The sequence below is a fragment of the Arctopsyche grandis genome, chromosome 5 (assembly GCF_051622035.1).
Source record: "Arctopsyche grandis isolate Sample6627 chromosome 5, ASM5162203v2, whole genome shotgun sequence".
NCBI classification, from domain to species: domain Eukaryota; kingdom Metazoa; phylum Arthropoda; class Insecta; order Trichoptera; family Hydropsychidae; genus Arctopsyche; species Arctopsyche grandis.
In genome coordinates this window covers 10,555,438-10,578,421 of record NC_135359.1, presented here as the reverse complement: position 1 = coordinate 10,578,421, position 22,984 = coordinate 10,555,438, and the positions used below count along the sequence as shown (strand labels likewise).

At 34.0% G+C, this 22,984-nt stretch overlaps 1 protein-coding gene across 1 annotated transcript; it reads right to left on the bottom strand.

Moving 5' to 3' along the window:
• Window positions 1–19,212: 19,212 nt before the first annotated feature.
• Window positions 19,213–20,786, bottom strand: LOC143911672 (uncharacterized). Its single transcript, XM_077430665.1, has one exon. The coding sequence runs from the start codon at window positions 20,632–20,634 to the stop codon at window positions 19,603–19,605; it is 1,032 nt and encodes a 343-aa protein (XP_077286791.1). The 5' UTR covers window positions 20,635–20,786; the 3' UTR covers window positions 19,213–19,602.
• Between the last annotated feature and the right edge of the window lie 2,198 nt (window positions 20,787–22,984).

The following is a 22,984-nucleotide window of genomic DNA, read 5'->3' as shown; positions in this document are numbered from 1 at the left end:
GCCGAACTCGAATTTTATTTAAACAAACTTCGGTCGAACAAAATCGGAAAGCAAAATATATTTGCATCAAGTTCATTGAAGTATACCCAATCAATTCGTTGTGAAATTCGAAAAAGTTGTTCATTCGCTTATGAAAAAAATATATCAAGTTATATTGTTGAACGATTTTGTCAACATCTTTTATTATTCTTACATATGTACATATATAATATTACAATCTTCTCGCTAAACATATCCTTCAAAATTATTACCAAACGGTCAACTTTTGAATTCATATTCGTTCTCAAATAATCTCAAATTAATAAATACTGAATAGCAAACAAAGAAAGAAATCGTGCGATCTGATTGGTCGAAAAACTTTTACTAAATTTAAAAATGTGACACGTATTGTGCATGGTAAAACCGACTTATACTAAATAGCTTTTATTTATGTATTTATTTATTTATACGGTAAAGAAAAAATTACCACTTTACATTAAGAAAAAGAAAAAAAAGAAAAAAACAAATTACAATGAAATACAATAAAGTTAGTAAAAAATAAATATGAATAATGTACACATTCATACACACACCTAGATATACGTACATACACTTACATACATATACATACAGACTTATACATATACACTCATGCATACAAGAAATAGAAAAAATAAACTACCTTATTGTTAAAAAAATGTGTTTTTATGTGGTTCATGAATCAATCTCTTTCCAAAATCACTCGTTGAAATATCAACAGGCACAATAGGAGTATATATAATACTATTGCGTAGGGGTGGGGTTCAGGATTCAAATGAAAGGCCAAAGTTGCTTCACAGCATTTATTGAACGATCCCAGAGGTCTACACGTAACCACCGCTCACTCCAGAATAATCTGATCTACTGTGTGTACCTCCTTATAAAGGTCAAGTGCACATAGTGCACACCACAGCTTCCCCGATCCATTAATGTGTCTATTGGCTAGACACGTAAAGGTCTACCCGGGTGAGTCTATTGTTTTCGCACGCACTCGCCCAGGTCTATGAGAACTCCAGCGTATCCTTTGTTTGGGCACTTACTGAATCTCGTTAGCCTAATCCGGGGTCTCTATTGTTCACCCACGGATGCACTTAGACAGTGGATACTCTCTCTCATGTTCCCACGTTACAATATGTTACAGTTAAAGTGTATCTTCCAGTTGTAATATATTTTGGCCAGTTAGAATATATTTCAACTAACCTGGTACCAACTACCGTTAAATTTGATGTGTATTTTCAGTTGTAATATATTTTGACTAATTATAATGGATTCCATCTAACCCACATAAGTTGATTCATATAGCGAATTACATTCCAATTAGTCAAAATATATTGCAACTGAAAATACAGTTGCATTATAAATTGGCACCAGATTAGATGGAGAGGTTAGGTTTTCGTGATAACGTCACTCAACTAGTAAATTGAGTGAGAAAGTCACATTTTTGTTTTGAACACATTCTTACAGTTATCGTATTACAGTAGGTAATCATTACCTTTATTCATTATACCTAGTAAATATTAACGCATTATTGAATTCTAAAGCATTCGTAAAAACATCAGAGCTGTCAAAACTCAACTGTTATATTACAACTGGCGCACATTGTTGAAAGCGTATTTGCACTTTCAAAGTTTAATTTACTAGTTGAATTGTATTCGAATATGAATGACCTATGTAAATGCCAGTTGGAATATATAATATAACAACTTTAAATACACTTCGACTGTAACATACATACATACATATATACAAACGTTGATATAGTGCGGCTATACATAGTATAACTAAATTTCAATTCCATTTTTTTTTTCAAGGCAAAGAGTACGATTCAAAATATTTGTCTGACGATTTTGTTGATATTTTTACCATTCAATATTTAAATTTCATATTTACCTGAATTATATTAAAAGAAATTTTTAATTTTTGGTACTATAATAATCTTCATTTCTCTTATACTAGTCAAGGCATCAGATATGATAAAAATAAATATAAAATCTAACGATCACAAAACATCATATATGTATATTTGAACTTTATGTAGATGGAAGAGAAGTTCAATTCTTAAATGGGTGATTTCTACATCTCCGTCAAGATGATTTTCAAAAATTTTATCAATGGCTTGAAACCATTAAGGCCTTTAGAGGTTAACTATAACAGGAAGGCCTTTAGAGGTTAACCCCAATGCACCTTCCTGGTCAATTACAAACTACAATTACAATGCAGCATTTTTATTACAAGTCGTTGAATTACGAGACACTGAAAAACTCGCAAATTAACGAGACATCTATGAATTGTTCATTAATCATATAGTGGTGACATAGTAGGTAGGAAAGATTTTTAGCCAATTTTTAAACGGTAACCGTTTCAACAATGAAATCAGAGAAAATTGGCAAACTCTGATAGGAAACGATCGACCTGGAGTCACAAATATCCAAGTCTGACCAGCAGCACTACAGATGTACTCAGAAAAAATATTTTCAATCGAGGTCAGCTCATGGGATCGAACCCGGCGCCTCTCGACTCTAAGCAGAAGCTTAACGACCGAGCTATGTACATACGTATATATTATTTATTATTATTTTATTTTTATTTTTACATATATACCAGGAAGGCCTTACAGGTAAATCCCAATGCGCCTTCCTGGCCAATTACAAATACAAATACAGCATTTTTATTATAAGTCGTTGAATTGCGAGACACTGAAAAAACTCGCAAATTAACGAGAAATCTATGAATTGTACATCAATTTTTATTGTACCTCAATCAAATTTTTCAAATAGTGGTGACATAGTAGGTAGGAAGGATTTTTAGCCAATTTTTTTTTCCGGGAACCGTTTCAACAATGAAATCAGAGAAAATTGGCAAACTCTGATAGGAAACGATCAACCTGGAGTCACAAATCCAGGTCTGACCAACAGCATACTCTGAAAAATTCATTTTCATTCAGGGATAGAACCCGGCACCTTCTTGACGGTAAGCAGAAGCTTAACGTCCGAGCTATGCTGCTGGCTATATATGTATAGTAAATAATATATATGTATATGTAAATATAAAATATATATGTAAATGCGTCACTGTAAAGGCTAGTAAAAATATTCTAATATGAAAAGCAACAAATAAAAACAAGAGCTAACGACTACTGTGAAATATTTTGCATGCTTTCGTTCAAACGTTTATTTAAACAACCGCTGCTGTTCCCCAAGAACAATTGCGAATATTAAATGAAATAGTAATCAGAAAAATAATAAGTGGCGGCAAGTGAGGCGAGAATCTTAATCGAATGGCTTTGAGAGATTGGGTTGGATGGGGTGGTTAATGGTACCGGGGGTGGTTTTAATATCGCGCAACCCACCCAGCATCCTGCCTCTCGCCACCCCCCGTCGACCGGCCCGCGGGGATATATTTTCAATTTCAATATTTCTGTTAAATCGAGCGCACATAATGACGCCTCCGTTTCTTTCCGGCGAATTGAAATAGTCTCAGATTCCCGCCGATTTTTTTTTTTTTTTTTTGATGACGGATAATAATGAGAAAAAATCCACCGGCGATAATAAATGTAAGCGCGGCGGCTAAATGAAAACCGGATAATGACGCCGCACACACAAATTTGCCCGGATATCCTTTGTGGGGAGAATTTAATTTTGACAAGATTACATTTCTTCGCGGCTTTGTACCAACAGACAATGTGGATAAGATGCGCCAATAGACGCCAGCGAATATTTTAAACGAATATGCATTGTTTTAACTTGTGGTGCTTTGTTTGTTACGTGGTGAGAAAAAAATTACCAACTAGTATATTTTATTTTATATATACCAGAAAGGTCTTACAGGTAGAGCCCAATGCGCCTTCATAGAAAATTAATAACAAACATTGCAGCATTTTTATTACATAAATCGCTGTGTGTATTTAGAAAGGCTGAAGAAATTGATTAAGGAATGAATTGATCCATACAGACATCTACGGATTTAGACTTGTACATAAATTTTTACATATTGTACATAAATCAAATTCAGATATTTGTGACAGCGGGTAGGATGATTTTTGCCAATTTGATGGAGGGACCGTTTCAACAATGAAATCAGATAAATTGGCAAACTCTGATAAGAAACGATCGACTCGGAGTCACAAATATCCAAGTCTGACCAGCAGTATTAAAGATTTACACGGGATTGAACCCGATAACCTCTCAGTGCTAAACATAAACGCAAGCATCGAGCGATACTGCTGGCTATATATGTATGCACGTATTTCAAATATCTACATAATAAAGCTGTTTTTTTTTCAAAGCACTTGATTTCGACTAGTGTTGAATACTACAACAAGACGTATATATTAAATTTTTATCTCACGAAGATATTATACTACATATACATATTGGGCAGATTTTAAATGAATTTTTGGATAAGAATCAAATACATGAAAATTGAAACTGCTGGTGAGAAAAAATAGTCTAAATCTTTTTATCTTTATTACAATGATAGAGCCTTTTTATGAGGGATAAAAAACACTGCTTTCAGCAGAGCAAATCTTGAATCTTGAATCACAGAATTTAAATATGTTTTCCTAATAGAATTTACCACATATACATATGTACTACATATAGTGACTCCGGGTTGATCTTTTCCTATCAAAGTTTACCAATTTATCTGATTTCATTGTTAAAATGGTTCTTGCCAAATTCCTGCCATTAACCTACCATTTTTTTTCACTATTATTTGAATTTAATTGTTAAATTATTCCATTTATATTATATGATAATGTGAATATATGTAAATAAATTTGGATGTAATCAACCCATGACTTTATGCATGTATTTGAGGAATATAAGAAGTATAAAAAACTAAATTCGATAATGAAATATAAATACACATGTGAGGCTATGAGAGCATTTTCGATACTAATTGAGCGCAAATGTATGGAAACCCAAGAAAAAAATTCTACTATCCGGCTGTTGGATTTTATTCAGATTTTATTTATTAATTAAAATTACCATGTATAAATACCATAAACATAAAATATCATCAAGATAGAAATACATAATTTAAAGCGTCAAAATAAAATAATGAAAAAATATTAGTACACCCGGCTTACGAATTCTAACAAAAACCTTACTAACTCTTATTTAGTACATAAAGAATATAAATACAAATTTTCAGCTTGATACGTTTAGTGGTGTGGAAAAACCTGTGTGGTCACATTATTTTCAATGTACCTGATTTATTTTATTAATATAATTAATACACAAAAAAATAATAAAGAATAACAACAATAATAACAAATTAATGACCAATGTGACCTGACCCTAATGCGTCACACCAGTCTTACAATAAAACAAGAACAGTAAGATACTAGCAATCATTCATCCAATTCAAATAGACTCGTGTTGAATCTCATGAATATTTCATTTTATTACTATAATAAACACATTAACTACAGACGTAGCCTTAGACTCATTATACATTTTATAAAACTTCCTAGTTTTTCTTGGCACCGTTTGATGCCAATTTCGTTGGAAAGTGCCAATTGTCAATACCAATGCCAATTGGCCATTATTCTGAACACAGTACCGTTTCATAACTATGAGATAGCACTACGATTTTGAATAAAGAATATATGTATAAACTTATAAATAAAATAAACTTGCAAATTAACTTAATGTACATTGAAGATATATGAATGTCAAAATTAAAAATATCTTTAATTTGCACCTTAGGCAAAATTAAAAAAAAGCCTTTCTAAAAATATGTATATTGATTTCGATATACATAGCTTTGGGAATTTCCACCCTCCCCTTTTCGTCAACCCTGTGTATGATGCACGTTATTTCATGGGTGTTCTCGCAATGCAACGGTATTCCACACACTATTATGTGGTTGCTTTGAGTCTCAAATTCTACATTACAATTACGTTTGTCCACATTGTCACAGTATAACATAATAACGATGTTTGTTGGTATTCAGGGCTTCATTAATGGCGGCAAAGTAGTGGTTTTCGGTGACATGTTCAGCTTTTGAGCGGGAAATTGAGTTTCGCGTTACATTGTTTCATTGTGCACACACCACAAACGGCATACGCAAATATGAGTCGAACTTTTGAGGATGCGAAAATGTCGGACGGCGTCCAAGCTCTCTGATGTGCAAATAAAATGAGCCACTAAAAACTTACGAAATGTTCTGCTTAATACTTAATTAATTGGATGAAATTTAACAGTACTAAGTTTTTTAATTATTATCACATTTATATTCAATAGAGTCGACTTTATTTATAAATGTGTGAGTCAAGTCACATAAGAACAAATCCAAACATTTATATTTATAGTACAAATGTTAACTAGTACAGTATAAATCTCATTATATTTATAAAGACGCTAATCTGTGTGTGTGCGTGTGTGTGTCTAGCCGAACAAAATGAATGAATCGATAAAAAGCCTAAACTTTGCATAAATTCTCATTCGGAGTCAAACCGGCGAACTCTCACACGAACACAAATAACCTCTTATAAGTATACCTGAGTTCAGAGACTTTAAATCGCTTTTTTTGAAATTAATTGAAAATTTTCGTTCTCGCTATATAAAAACATAAAGGAGGTATGTAAAAATACGTAATAATAATAATTTTATTTAGCGAGGTTTTGAACCATTGTTTTTATTTTCATATTAAGCAATTAAATATTTAAAAATTAAAATTTGTTCGATGTCTCTAACCGACCGCGGTTCGAACCTGGGCCGCTCTCGCGATTCGCGGTAAACCACGACGACCGACAAAGGACGCGTTCTAAATTTAATATATGTATATGTAATTTATAATATTCGAGGTTGCGAGGTCAATGACCGGGGTTTTTTTATACATAATTGTGGGTATTGAGTTTTGTAAATTAAACATACATTTTTGCGTCGTCACGCGACGTAAAATAAGTACTTTTCATATTATCCGATTCCGATTCGGATTTCAATTTCGAGTTTTATAATTTTTATTGCATAATTTAATTGGTTTAACCGATTCCCGATTTCTGTTTCAGTTCCAATTCCGAATAATTATTACTATTCAAATTGTAACTTTATTTTAAATCATGTATCAATCCGAAAGCACCCGTTGAAATTTCAACGGACATAAAACTAGTACTATAATTGAAGAACAACAAGTTTTTATATAATTTTCATAATTTGTACATACATATATCATCCTCCATATTTTTTATTTATTTAATTTTATTTGGGAAAGGCGGCAAAGTCGACGGAGCCCAGGTTTGATAATATATACATACAGTAATAAAGAAATACAAATATCAAAAAAGATAATCAAAAATAAATAAACAAAATAAAATAATCAAAAACAAAGGAAACCGAAAAAGAAATATTAGCAACTCAAAATAGACGAAAATAAAATACAAACGATAAATTTATCTTACCCTTATCTTCTTATCTTGAAAAAAGAAGAACTACCAAAACCCATGTATTTCAAGGAAATCATCAAGTTTGTTTTTAAAATGATTTAAGTTACTAATATGTACATTGAATAGACTATTCCAAATTTTAATGCTTCAATTTGGAAAGAAGGATTCCCTAATTATTTTGGAGTCCAAAGTATGACCTCTCAGATCAGTATGGTTATTTATAATTTTATGGACTTCGATTAGATTACCTCTCAATCTTCTCATCTCCAAAGTGTGAAGATTATTTTTTTTCAATCTCATACCATATGAATGTGATTTAAGTTCGAAAGGCATTTTTGTAATCCTTCGTTTGACCCTTTATAAACATACAACATAAAATTTATGAAATATGTTTTAATTTATATAAGCAAATTAAATTTGTTTAGAGGGAATTAAAAATGTCAATTTAAATATATGTATAAATGTAGAATTCTTCTACATTTATATATTTAAAAAAATCCAATTTGATGGGATACGCAAAAGATGACGTAATGAGAGTAAAACTACATATGTACATTTGTATATGAGTTTAAACTTTAAACCACGATTTATTGATAGGGGAACCTTTCCGATTCAATTATCTATTTATAATTAATTAAAATTTTATATTATATATGTATATTACATATATTGTATAATTAAACTTTTATTATATTCATATTTCATTGACGCAAATCGAAATCGTCACAACTAAAATAATCTGTACGTATAAAATATAATAATATAACAGAGGTCGTAAAAAAATTTGAATGTCCGATAAAAAACCAGCAAGCGGAAAATCCTCACTGAGGTAAAATTTGAAAAATAAAAAAGAAAAGCGTCGCCGGATAAAATCAAATAAAGGCGTAATTTTCCAAAAAAAAAAAAACCACCCCAAAGGTGAATAGAGAGGATGAAGGGGTGGGGGGGTTCGGTCGCGCATAATTCGCATTATTATTTTTATTTCACGAAATTAGAATTGTTAATTTCCGCTTTTGTTCGCGCGCGCTAGCCCCCTCCCGTCAATTTCCGCGGCGAATTTACATTCCGACTTCCGGGAAAAATCGGAAAAGCGCCGATTTTCCGGGTTTAAGTGCCCGCTAATAGCTCACTCTGCAACTCGGGTCGAGCTTTGCAAGTGCTGTGATGCAGGTCCGTTGACGTGACCGGTCACCGTTTTCGGGAGAGACCGCTTACGCATAATTTCATAGCATTTCCTAAATGAATTGTGTTTTTAAAAGGGCATTGTTTTGTCGAATGTCGTATTTTCAACACTCACGCGATTTCGAATGCATCAACGGAAAATCTTTCAACGTACCTAGGTACTAGTCGTCTAAGAAAATTATATAATATGCATATGTATGTATGTACATATGTGCGTAGTATCGATTTTTCTCACTATACAACTGATTACTTTAGGTATAGTTACGTAGGTATGGCCAATTAATCAGAATGTTCAAGTAATGCACTAGAGAGCTCAAATGAGAATTGTAAATTGGGTATTAGTCTTTGTTTTCAGAATCCGTTCGTTCCAACCCATCCGTAGATTTGAAGCTGTTCAATTTAAGACCTCTTATTGTCGACTTTACGATGCGGCATTGACAGTACAATTAATTGGAAACCGTTATAAATGAACGAGCTTTGGGAAAATTCGAAAACGTTGAAATCTGACATCGATAAATGTCAGAATGCGTTTATATCGTGATTAACATTTGAAATTTGTTTTAATGTATTTAATAGTAACAATGAAATGTTTGTGATACTATATATGTATGTACATATATATACTTTCATTATTTTTTTATTATAAAAACAAATGATTCTTCCATTTATTTATTATATTTTAATAATACGTTTTATAATTGTTTGATCGAAAAAGTCAATATAAATAATTTTCCATCATTTATGTACATATATGCATTTGTAGTTAGACATTTGTAGATTAGAGTAAAGAGTTGGAAATGGCATCGGTATAGTTACATAGCTAGAAGAACGATAGATAGATGAAAGAAGTGCTCGAATGGTACCCGAGAGAATGTAAAAGGGTGCAAGGAAGGTCTCATGGGAGATGGATGGATAAAATAAAAAAAAGTTGGATAGATGGATGAGAGTTGCCCAAAACGGAGACGAATAGCAATGGACAGGTAACATGGCTAGAAGAATGGATGAAAGGTATACAAGAGATGTGCTGGAATAGTACTCGAGAGTATGTAAAAGGGTGAAAGGAATGCTGCAAGTAAGATGGGTGGATGAAATATGATAAAAATGTGTGGGATTAAATGGATGAGAGTTACGCAAAACAGAGATGAATGGAAGCGTGTTGGATAGGTCTTCAACCAGCAGTGGATGGCTAATGGCTGTAAATGATGATGAGGTCGTCTGGGCAATGACTAATCTGCAATAATAACTATCAGTGTCTTTTCAACTTTTATCCGTTTAAATTAACATAATATTTAACACATCTATGTATAATATCGCTATTATGTCTGTGTGTATATGTGTGTATCTGCGAAAACGCTATCCGTACTATAATAGTCGTTTCGATTCGACATACACATGTACGTCACAGCTTAAACACTGTCAACAAAATTTACGAATATAATAACGAAAGAAAAAACTTCTATATATACTGTTTCCTACCAATATTTCCTCTAGCCAAGTCTTTGAGCATTTAGCGCCATCTATTGAAAATTTATTTTATTGATTAATTTTTCTATTGGTGTATTATATTTTATATGTAGGTAGGTAGGTTACAATTTTTTTTCATATTAAACAATTAAACATAAATATTAAATTACATATATTTAAAAGCACCAACACATTTCTTTTATTTAATAACTTAATTTATTTAATTTAATTTATTTAATAGTTTTGGACCATTGTGGCATTACAGGAAGAACCTAATGCGCCACAATGGCCTACATTTGAAAAATATATAAAAACATGATATAAAAACAAGTAAACTGTAAATAAAGGAAAAAAGCAAAAGCAGAAAACATGGTAAAATAAAATAAAAAAAAAGTAACAAAAGGAAAATAACACATCATTCAGAGTGAAAAAAAATATAACAAAAGTGTAAAAATTAAAAATAAAATCCATAAATCCCATTCTTTTTTTACACTGAACAAAATTAAAATAATATATAAAAATATACAAAGGAGAAAGAAAAAGTAAAATAAAATAAAACAAAATATAAATAAAAATAAAATCACAGCGAGGCCCAAATGGAAGAGAGTAGATTAAGATTCCACTCATTCATCACATTCAAATTAAGAAAGTAATGATGAGCGCAGGTTACCAGATAAATATGTTAAAATAATATCCGATAATCTACGCTCCCCAAGGTGGAAAATATCACATTCAGGGACAGCAGCAACGATTTCATTGAGAAGTCCAATAGCTCTTGGAATAGGAGCCATTCGAAAAAGAACTGTGCGAGCAGCAGGTACAACCATCAAATGATGATGTCTACCACGCACATAATTATTAGGGACATAAAGTCCCAACTGTTCCAGCAACAACGGGCATGACGTATTACCACGCAATAGCTGGAGAACGAAACGAATTAACGAGAAGTTTCTCCGAAGTTCAAGGGAATTATACCCAAGCATGCCCAAAAGGAAAGGAGTAGGATAGAGATATGGGTAGTACCCATACTCTTTCTTATAAAGAAAACGAAGAAATGCTTTTTGCACTTTTTCTATAATAAGAGAGTAGTTTGCTTCATGCAGATTCCACACAATTGCATTATACTCTAGCTTACTTCTAACAAGCAAGTTGAAAAGCAAGCGAGAAGACAAGGGGCTGGAGAATAATCTAGCATATCTCAAGACAAATCCAAGTCGACGAAAGGAAACGTCAGCGATTGTCTTGATGTGGTTTTGAAAGGTGAATTGAGGATCAAAAGTGATACCCAAGTCGACCATTGATTCCACGCGCTTCAACAATACGGATCCAATGGAATATCCGTGACAATATAGCGAATTCGCACGTCCATAACTCATAATGGCACATTTACTAGTATTCAGTTCAAGCCCTAAACTGGAACTGAACTCTAAAACAGCTTTAATATCGGCTTGAAGGAGAGAGGCTTGCCTCTCATCCTTAACAGCAAATAATAGTTTAACGTCGTCTGCAAACAAGAGACATGAAGCATTGCGTAGTACTTTAGGGAGGTTATTAATGACTATTGTAAACAGTAAAGGGCCTAAGGTAGACCCCTGAGTTACACCAGATCGCGTAAAAAATGAAGGAGATTCATAAATACCATATCTAACAAATTGCTTCCTATCACTAAGATAAGAAGCAAAGAGTTTAAGAAGACGTGGAGAAAAGCCCACTTCAGCTAATCTGATCATAAGAGCGTCATTATTGACAAGATCAAATGCTTTTCGAAAGTCAAAGTAGGCTACATCAACTTGTTGTCCACGGTCAACTTTAGACATGGTATAATATGAAAAGCAGGCAAGATTAGTGGTAGTGGAACGACATGGTGAAAAACCATGCTGCTCATCACACAACAATCTTTTGAACTGCAAAAGAATCAAACGGTGAAGGATATTATCGAAAATTTTGGGAATAGCCGAGATGATAGCAATAGGTCTGTAATTTTCAACCTCATTTTTAGAGCCACTTTTATGAATGGGAATGACTCTAGATAATTTCCATTTTTCAGGATAATTACCAATTAATATGTCAACACCCATGCGATGATATTTCATCGGGTACAACACTAGTATCGTATATTTATAATTGTATTTTATGACTTTCGAAATCAAATAATGTCTAATATTTCATGTTGAAAATATTAAAGGAAAACTACAAATCCCATCTATCGTATTTTATTCCAACTATTTTAGTTTCATTATTTAAAATGAGATGGCATTGGTTAATTTAAAAAAAATCAAACAGAACGTTGTATGTACATATGCACATGCATACTGTGTATGTTTATATGTACATATATTTTATTGAGTAAAAAAAATGTAACACAAACATCACGTGCAAGTTTTTCCCCAAATACTACCCCAACCTATGTATAGCGTCGGCATATTTCCAAATTAGGCTTTTATATAAAGAATTATTCGAAATAATAAAAGTTTAACGGGGTACTGGTGTAGGTACTTTATCCGAAAACGCGAAAGTAGTAAAACGGTCGTAGTAGCGCTTTTAAAAGCCATGAAAGTAGCGAATCTTGTCGCAGACGCCTAATAAAGGGCCAGGGGAATCGTCATAAAACACCATTAGCGCACAAAAGCGCCTGATTACATTAAAGAGCTTATCTGTTTGATGGGGGTCGCTACAAAAATAGCCCCACCATTATTAATCGTCGTTTGCAATTATTGATTGTAACCCTACATTCAAAATAATGAACTTTACAAAAAGCGACATAAAATTTGAGCCTTCAACATACATACACATGATTAATAGTTTAATCGTATATTATACTATATAATGTATATTTTGTTTTGGTCTCACTCTGATGTCATAAATAAACATTATCTTGCAAACTCTTACACACAATTTATCGCTCATGAAAATAGTCAGGAATAGTTTGTAAGGGGAATATATATACATATATAATTGCAATTGGGTTTAAATAGTATACACTTGGTACATGGAACTTATATTCAAACAGTGTAAACTAACTTTTAGTTTTAAGTTTTAGAAAATTTCCACTTAACATTTTGCACTGAGATTTGGACAATTTGCACTAAGATTAGAAAATTAGCCCTATTTTCAGACTAATTAGGTATTTATCACGACATTATATGCGAATGCCCATCGCTAAATTGTGCAAATTGTCCAAAAGTTAGTTCAAACTGTTCGAAAATATGTTCCATGTAATAAGTGCAATTATACGTACATATGTATATTCCCCGTACAAATTGTTTTTACCAAAGTGTATATGGTCTAAACTTAAGTGCAATTAATTACGTCCCTTTTTTTACATACCTCCTTTACCTTTCACTTACGATTACAATTCAGGAAAAATTTTGCCTCTTATCCGATCGTTTTCATACTTTGCCATATTCCTCATTTTGGTCATCAATACAAGTAAATAGATCCTCCGCCATTACGATGGTGCAAAAATATCGTGTAAGACGGGTTTGATATCTGCCCGGCGAAATAGTCGTTGACGTTTATCCATCGTTTGTTTATTAGTTTTAAACATAGATGGCGGTAGTAAAATAAAATTATTGTTTTTATTCAAAATAATTTATTTATATACAAATTATAGAAGAGGTATGTTTTTAAAAAACTTTTTTTATAACCGGTCTTACAAACAACGATTTGGAATCTCACATTTGTGCAATTTGAAAACCAAAGTTCTGCGGTTTCATTACAAAGTTCATTAGCTCACAGAATATAAATTGAAACGTGAAATACGATATCAATGAAAAAAACTAAACTAAATAAAATCGACAAATTGTGAAATAATATAACAGAAATTACATATATGTATGGGGGAGAAATGAATGGAATGACGGCGTAGTTCTGGAAATAGTTTGTATTGAATCCTGTCATATCAACTCATCATCATCGTCAATTCCGTGAGTTTTTTCAAGAGGTTGGGGCAACAGATTTACTACATATATCTAATTCAGTTCGCTGGCTAAGCTGCAGAGAACTTTAGTCGCGATTATTTTACCGTCGAGTGGAAATTGAAATATTTTTGAATGAAAAGAACCTACCCCTAGCTGAGTTAGAAAATAATGAGTGGGTTTGGAAGTTAGCATTTTTTGCAGATTTAAATAAACATATGAATAGTCTTTATTGAGAAAACCAGCTTCTTCCTGATATGTACACTCGCATAAAATCATTTAGAATTAAAATGGTTTTATTTGAGTCTCAGTTAAAAAACAATTGTTTCGTTCATTTTGACATTCAATCTCATTTCATGTCTCATTAAATTTGCAGTTGAAGCTTTGAGCGAGCTTAAAAGCAATTTTAAATGTAGATTTTCTGATTTTGATGATATAGCAAGCGATATTATTTTTTTCAAAATCCATTCAACTGCCAAATCCAAACTTTATCAACCGAAATGCAAATGCAAAATAAATACTTTGCATTGTAATGATGTTTTTAAAAACATAAATGAAAAGTCGCCATTATTGGATTTTTATAAAAGTCTTTCACTAACAGAATTTGAAAATTTACATAAATTTGCTCAGGGGCTATCTTCTGTATATAGAAGTTCGTACATATACGTATATGCGAAATATTTGATTTTGATTTTTAAATGCTTTTTATTATTACGAAATTATGTTCACAATACATCTTATATCTATTTTAATAGCTACTGATCTACTGATCATTTTCTATTTTACAATTTTAATTTAATTTGGTTAGTAATCACAGTATTATATTATTCTAATGTTAATCTTAAGCATAATAGGAAAAAGAGCTCAAAAACCTATTTACAATTTATGCGAAATATAAAATATATGTGTATATGCGAAAAGACTTGTTCTTGAATTAAATATGTCAAATCTGTATATATGTATGTAGAGATATTAAATCACTCCTGACAATAGCTACCAGTAAAATTGAACCACATTTAAGTTATATTATTAGCTGAAAGGAACAATTTCATGAATCGCATTAATATTTTTCTCCTATATTCAAATTGTAATTTTTTTCTGTTTACATCAAAATTATTAAAGCTTTCATTATATGTATAAATGTTTTTTTTATTTTTATTTTTACACTATCTGTATATTGTGAAAACTTAATTTTTATTTTAAATTTTTGTTGTAATTGATATGTATATTAAAAAAAAAAATTCGACTTGCTCATTACAATTCAAAGTCATTCTTTCCTTATTTTCTCGTATGTTCAATATTAGAAAGTTCTACAGACTACTACATGTCAGATATTTTATAAAACTAACACGAATCCACAATAAAAAAAACAAGCTCAAATACCTTACACATACCACGTACATACATATGTATGTACATATTGTACTTTTATTTTTACAAACAATGTATTGATACTGTAGCATAGACGTGAAAATGTGTTTCCATGATCTGAGTGAAAGAGACAGAGAGTAGTGGTAGAAGTAGTTTATTGTTGTTCCGTTGGCGATCCAGCTCCGAATGAAGCACGGAACAGATCCACCGAATATTTATACGCAGCGTGTACTCTCAGCACAGAGAGTTCATTGGTCGATGGGTCGCGAGACCTTATTGGTTGTTCTATATGGCTTATTCATAGCACCAATCGCCTAATATCTACGTAACAATACTAACCTAACTTCAATAGAATGATTATGTTTGGCCAACCATTATAATATACAGGGGATAAATGTTAAATAATCTAAAAATAATGCCTCATTTATGCGTATATGGTTTGTTTATTAAATATATTAGTGAATTTGCCGTCGACGTTAACCCAATGCTGCCACAGTGCGAATTTTTGCGAAACACGTGAGATAGCTAAAAGCATATATGTATGTATGTATGTACGTTGCGTCAAGGTGTCTGGAACACAATAGCCTCCGCCTGGAACAATACTTCCTTTGTGATGTCCATCATTTCGAGATGCGGGCAAAGCAGTGGGACGACAGGGCTGTCACCAGAGTAATTAATACTCTGTTGCCTAATAGCCAGGCCTCAAATTAGACCTTCATAATTGACCACAAAAGAAAAATTTAAGACACCACAATTTTTAATGAAAACTCTTTTCATATTTCAATTCAATTATAAACTTTATATAACAGTTTCATCCAACAAATTCAGTTTATTTTCAGTAAAATATTACGCTAGAAAAGTTCTAAGTAAAATATAAGAAATATATACAGTCCGCAGGCTGGATAAATCCATTAAAGAACCGAGATGAAACTTTTGTTAGAAGACTAGTCTACTGAAACTAGATAAAAAGGAAAAATATACTTTTAAATAAATCAATTAATATAAAATAACTAGTGTTTTACCCAGAGCCGTAGCGATGTTTTTGGCGCCCTTTGCAAATATCAAATTTGTCGCCTCTTCAATATTTTTTCATTAGATTTAAAGAATGTATTTCGTTTAAAAATACATATTTATTGAAATATTTAAATTCAACATTTAAGAATAAACAAAAAAAGGTTATTATTTATATTATAAATGTCCCACATGCAATAAATTTTGCAATTAATTGTCTAGTATTTTCTATTGAAACATGTTTATTGAGATAGTGTTCTGGCCACAATATTTTTTGTTTTTCGTTTAAAAGGGTTAATTGGAAGTGCGCTGAATTTTAAAACAGTAAAATTGCGAGCTAAAATCTCGTACTATTATTTACTCGTATTTACACGAATCTGAATTGAATGAATAGGGATAATATAGTAAATTGTCTTTATATGAGAATTTAAAAAAACCACTTGGAAAAATCATATTTCGACTATTCTTCAAAAATTCTATTGATAACTGGCTTACCTCGATAAAATAAACGAATTTTTGTTATTAATCCTCAAGAATAGTCGAAAATTGATTTTCCTAAGTGGAGTTTTATTTAATTCTCATATAAAAACACTATCATATTATACTATTTTCTCGAAAATCCCTAAAATCATTCTCGAACCCCTGAATTAATAACGATGATTTATAAATATCCTGTTCTTTTTGCTGAGCTGCAGTTTTAACCTTATTCCATTTATCAAGTATGAGATTCCAAACAGGTGAAGGGCGCCTTTGGCGCCCCTCGCATCAAGCGCCCTTGGCACTCGCCCATTTGCCATAGCCTCGCTACGGTACTGGTTGTACCCGATGAAATATCATCGAATAGGTGTTGGTGAAAAATGTGATGTATCATTAATGATCGTATGTCCAGAGTCCATTTAACATTTTTTTTCGTGTAAGTAAATACATATATAAATAGAATATTCTTTCTTCAATATAATTTTACACACGTAATTCATGAAAATTACATACAAAAGTTCTCAGATGTACTAAAATCATACATCTTATGAGCCCAACTATGTAGACTTGACGGAAGACCAATGAACGCAATTCACCTGAAACATTGATGTTGGCATGGGCGCCCGCAGGGGGGGGGGCAAGGGGACGTTTTCCCCCCCTCCCCCACTGGATTGATTGAAAATAGTCAAATAATGTTACCTTTATTTTAAATAACTTCACTAAAGATTCCTATCGATCTTAAGCTTATTTATGTATCGTTTGCTGGTTCGGTGATTACTAGTCAAATGTGAACCGGTCACAGGACAACCGGTCGCTCTAGATCGGTCACACGTGATCACCCGTCACACTAAAACTGGTCACGAGAAAACTGGTCACGAGAAAACTGGTCACATCCTAAAATCGGTCACGAGAAAACTGGTTAACCGATTTTAGGGTGTGACCAGTTTTCTCGTGACCACTTTTAGGGTGTGACCAGTTTTAGTGTGACGGGTGATCACGTGTGACCGATCTAGAGCGACCGGTTCACATTTGACTAGTAGTCCGTTTACCCGTTTGCTAACTGTTCCATATAAGCCTCACCCGTCATATGATTTTGAAGGCGACATGTCAGGAAGTGAAAAACGTTGTTTCAGGGAATCTTGGCTAACCCACTATACTCCATGATTATCATATTCACCTAGGTTAAAAGGTGCTTTTTGCATTTTCTGTGTTTTATTTCCGCAACCAGTTCAAAGAGGAATTCAAGGTGCCTTCATTACTACTCCTTGTACAAAGTACAAAGATTTTAATGAATGTGCCAGAAACCATACCAGCTCAGCATGGCATCGTGGGTCTCAACAAGATGCTGAACACTTCGCGTCAACCATTAGAGATCCAAATAAGGATATTATTTGTCAGATAGATAATTCTGTAAAACGAATTATCTATCAGTTCAGCTATCGATCTATCAAAAAACGTTCAGCACATTACGTCGTGTAAAAACATGGCTTAGATCTACAATGTCAGATGAACTGTCTGGATTGTGCATGTTAAGCGTACACAGAGACAGAGTGAATTGCAACAAAAAAGACATTGCCCCCCCTTAGAAAATTTTCTGCGCCCATAGATGTTGGCGCTCAATACTATTATGTGATAATACACACAGAAAATATGTATTTTTAAAATATATACGACGATATTGATTTGTATGTTAAGAAGGCCTGTAAGTAACTTAATTTGATTTGATTTGTTTAAAGTGGACAAAAGAAGTGCTAGAATGGTACCCAAGAGAATGTAAAATGGTGCAAAGAAGGCCATAAGAAAGATGGGTAGACGAAATTAGAAAAATGTGTAAGGTGAGATTAAAGTTGCGCAAAACTGAGACGGATGAAAGAATATTAGAGGGGCCTTTATCCAACAGCTACAAATGACAATGATGATAAATTCAATTATTATCACAAAATTTTGCTAAAAGCTACTGATCATTTATTGAAAAAAACTGACCATTTAAATTGTCGCCATTAAAAAATCAAATGTCACATGATCCGTTATATTTAATGGAGGCGGAAGTACAATTTTCAGCTCCAATATCACTTTCTGTTTGACTTAATTCACAAATTGTTATCGCTTCTTTTAATTCGATATGACCAGAATCTTGGAAAAGCAAAATAAACGTATTACAGGCCACCAATATTGTTAAACTTAAAACATCGCATTAATTATACATATATGTTTTGCGAAATATATATCGAAATGAAGAAAAGTGGACTTATGTATGTATACCACTCATATATTGTGCTGCAAATACAGCATATCCTTGATTATCCAAGTGCGGAATAGCAGATTGATCAGATGTATGCTGTAATACGTTTTTTAATAAAAAAAAAATCAACAGAATAAAATAAACAATAAAACGTTTATTAACTAACTATTATATAATATGGAGAAATTCATGTTATAACAGTGTTAAAATATACATAAAAATAATATTTGAGATGATACACTATTCTTAAAATATTACAATAAAACTATTTACAACTTTAAAATTTTAGTTTCGATTAGATTCCATTTACATACATTACATATATATTTTATATGCAGCTTTAGACTACTTTCAAAAAAATATTTCATTATTAACATTGTACTCGTTATGCATATGAAATATTCAATTTGTACTTCCTTAATTAAATAATATATTTCGTATATAAAAATAAAATAAATAATACACCTATTCCTAACAGTATCAAAAAGTACATTCTTTATCTACAATATTACATGTAATCTAAGACGGTTTCAAACAGTTTGATCTGAATGTGTTGTGCGCACGTGGGCGTCCAGCTTCCCCTTTTGAGAAAACTCAACGTTACACTGCTGACACGCATACTTGTTTTCGTTGGTATGAATTTTGGAATGTCGTCTCAGAGTGAACGAAGTCTTTAGAGCCATGCCGCAGACTTTACAAATGTACGGCTTCACGCTGCTGTGCACCCTCTGGTGCTTGTTCAACTGAGATGCGTCGATAAAAGCTTTCCCGCACAACTTGCAAATGTGCGGTCTCTCACCCGTGTGTCTCCGTTCGTGTTTGATCACCGATCCGGCCTCGATGAAGCGTTTGGAGCAGTACGAACATCCGTACGGCATTTCACCCGTATGCGTTCTCAAATGGACTTTTAAATTTCTGCTGCTGGCGAAAGTCTTGCCGCAGTTTTCGCAGATGTTGTAGTGATCCAGGTGAGTGTCCATGTGGGATTTGAGACCGGACTTTTGAGCGAAGCGTCGTTCGCAAGACGGACACGGGAACGGCCTCTCTCCGGTGTGAGTGCGCATGTGAAGGACCATGGCCGATTCGCACTTGACTACGAGGCCGCACGTCTCGCATTTGGGATGATTTCTTTTGGTCCTAGATTTCTGTTGGGGTGATTTTCGCTTGGGATCGACCACGCTCTGGTCGGGCTTGGGCTCCTGTCGGTTCTCCTCGGGAGTGAAAGGGCCGTCTTTGATGCCCTCTTTGGTTTCGTCGACGTCTAAAATTTCGACTTTGACGAGACTGTACGCTGGAAAGTCTCGTTCGTCGTCGAACATGGGGTCGTCCGAAGGCTGGGGCCGGTCGCGGTCGTGGTCGTGATCCGGCTCCGATTTGATTTCGTCTTTGACGTGGGAGGGCGAGTCGAAGAACGCCATGTCGTCGAGGAGAAGGCTGAGGTAGCACTCGGTGAGGAAACGATACGAACGAGGGAATCTGGGAGGTCGAGGCTTCAGACTCAGCTCCAGCTCCAGCACCAGCTCCTTCTCCTGCCCCTGCGAGCCCCCGAACAGAGGCCGCATACCCTCACCTCTCCAATCCAGACCACTCCAACGTCTGGCCGCCGCTCCAAGACTCGGGATCTACTTCATCCGAGGAGTTCATTCCACAGCTGTCATCTCCGATTTGACGGCAAGCGGCGAGCGACGACCCAATTTACAAACATGACAGCGATATAGATGCGTTCTAGCACCACGCTTTACGGCCAAGCACTTATCTACATAAATATGTATTCTGAAAAACGGCTGTGGAGTAGTCTCTATACGTTATCGTGTCTCATTATCATGAAATTATCTTCTTATATCATTCAACAATATATCTACGATAAATGGAATGTTACTTTAAAGGTCAATGGGCAAATAGTATGGGAGGAAAACCCACGGCGAACAGAAATTAAATTGTGAGGATATCATGGTAAGGGTCGCTTTCTTGTGGGTTGTGGGAATATTGAAAAAAAAAAACTTATTCATATTTCACATTATTAAAGGTCTGTTCATACCTAGTCAGCACGTACCGACTTTAGCAGGTATCCGGCCGTACGAAAAGTATTCTTTGGTACATTTTATATGGGTATATTCCAGTGGCGGCTCGTACCAATTTTTAGTGGAGGGGCTGCACTGAAAAAATTTCATGATTCATGTCATAACAGGACAAGATAAGCATAGTTTTTGGCGTACGACCACTTACATGTGGATTTAAGTATTATTGAAAAAAAACTAGCAAAATTCACCACCCATTAAAGGGGTGGTGAAAAATTGAAAAAAAAGCTGCTATTTAAAATTACATTCCATTATTCGGTCCGGTATTTCCCCAACCATTTCTTTTTCTATGCTAATCATAGAATTTATACACTCTATGCAACTTTTTCGGTAAGTTCTAGTCGCGAAAAGTGTACATTTTGTAAATATTTTACTGAATTATTTTGTTCTTCCATTTTTAAAAGAAAAAAATCTTAATATATTTAAATAAAAATTACGAGAAAAAGTTAAACAGGAGTAAACAAATAGGCTTTCAGAAGAATACAAAAGTTTGTTGTTATCAAAATGAAAACGACTCACTGGAGATTTGATGAGGGCTCGTACACAAACAATTAAGAGTAACGAAAACGTATAAAAGAAACGAATAAAGCTGTGATTGTGCGAGCCAACGAATCAACTGAAAGAATAAACGCGCAACATCTTAAACAAAGTGACAGTTGAATTACGACAGTGCTGCCGATATGGCTTTTTCCGTGGCCAGGTCTGAAATAAACTCAGCCCAGAGGCAACGAACTGGCAGAGTGAGTGAAAGAGAAAGAGCTATCTGCAGTTGCAAATAGCTCTTGCTCTTTCTCGTTCCGAAACTCCGGGCTGCGCGGCGTTCAGGGCGGCGCTGTAACACTTCACAGCCAGTACAGCAACATTTTAATTCATCTGTCACCATACAAGTTAGTGGGGTCTTCGAAACAGTCAACATTACTTACAATATCACCCTTTTGGATACGGGTGATATTGTAAGTAATATTTACTCTGTCGAAGGCCCCCAATAGTTCGTCCATCCAACTAATAAAAAGAATATCATTAATAAATAAAATATTAAATGTATTATTATAAATATATTTTAGAATTTTATAGGAGGGCTGCAGCCCGGCAGCCCATTAGGACGAGCCGCCACTGGTATATTCATACCAACCGTCACGTTTACGCCACGGCAGGCTTACAGCAGTACCCGACATTTCCTGTTCATACATTACAGCAACATCCGTCAACGTATCGTATCCGTTTTTTTGGCCATCGTGGAAATATACACGCGAATTACGTTCCATGAGTCTGCCGCTTTGCTGTTTTGGACCAATTATCTATAGTGACAGTTGACAGCTGTTACAATCTTTCGACATGGTTTTGGTGCAAATATTTAAAAAAAAATTAAATTTTTTCCATCAACTCATCAATAAAAACGAGATCATAACCGTTACTCTGTTGTATAATTCCCCCACCCCACACCGTTCCAGAGCAAGCTGATAGAGACGACGACACACTCACAGCCACTGGTCACCCATACACATACACACATTACAGCCCCTGCAGCTATCGTTCAACCGCAGAGGCTTCGATTTGTTGTTGGTGCCTAGCCCAGGATCAAAAAAACGTTCAGACCAAATCAAAGAAACGCACAGATCACAACGAAAGACGAACGAAATTGTTTCTGCGATGACACGAATGAAACAATGCGCCAGCGCAACGAGCGAGACGCGACTGTATACCTGCGTGTGAGAGAGAGGGAGCGAACGTATACCTGCCGATTTGATCGCGCGGGACGTACATCAACTCGCCAAAACCCTTTAGTTACTAAAGTTTTGTAAGCGTCGAAGGGTAGCTACCCGTGGAGAAGAGA

Excerpts from the sequence above, each read along its gene's own strand:
- LOC143911672 (XM_077430665.1), bottom strand. The coding sequence starts at position 20,634 with ATGCGGCCTCTGTTCGGGGGCTCGCAGGGGCAGGAGAAGGAGCTGGTG.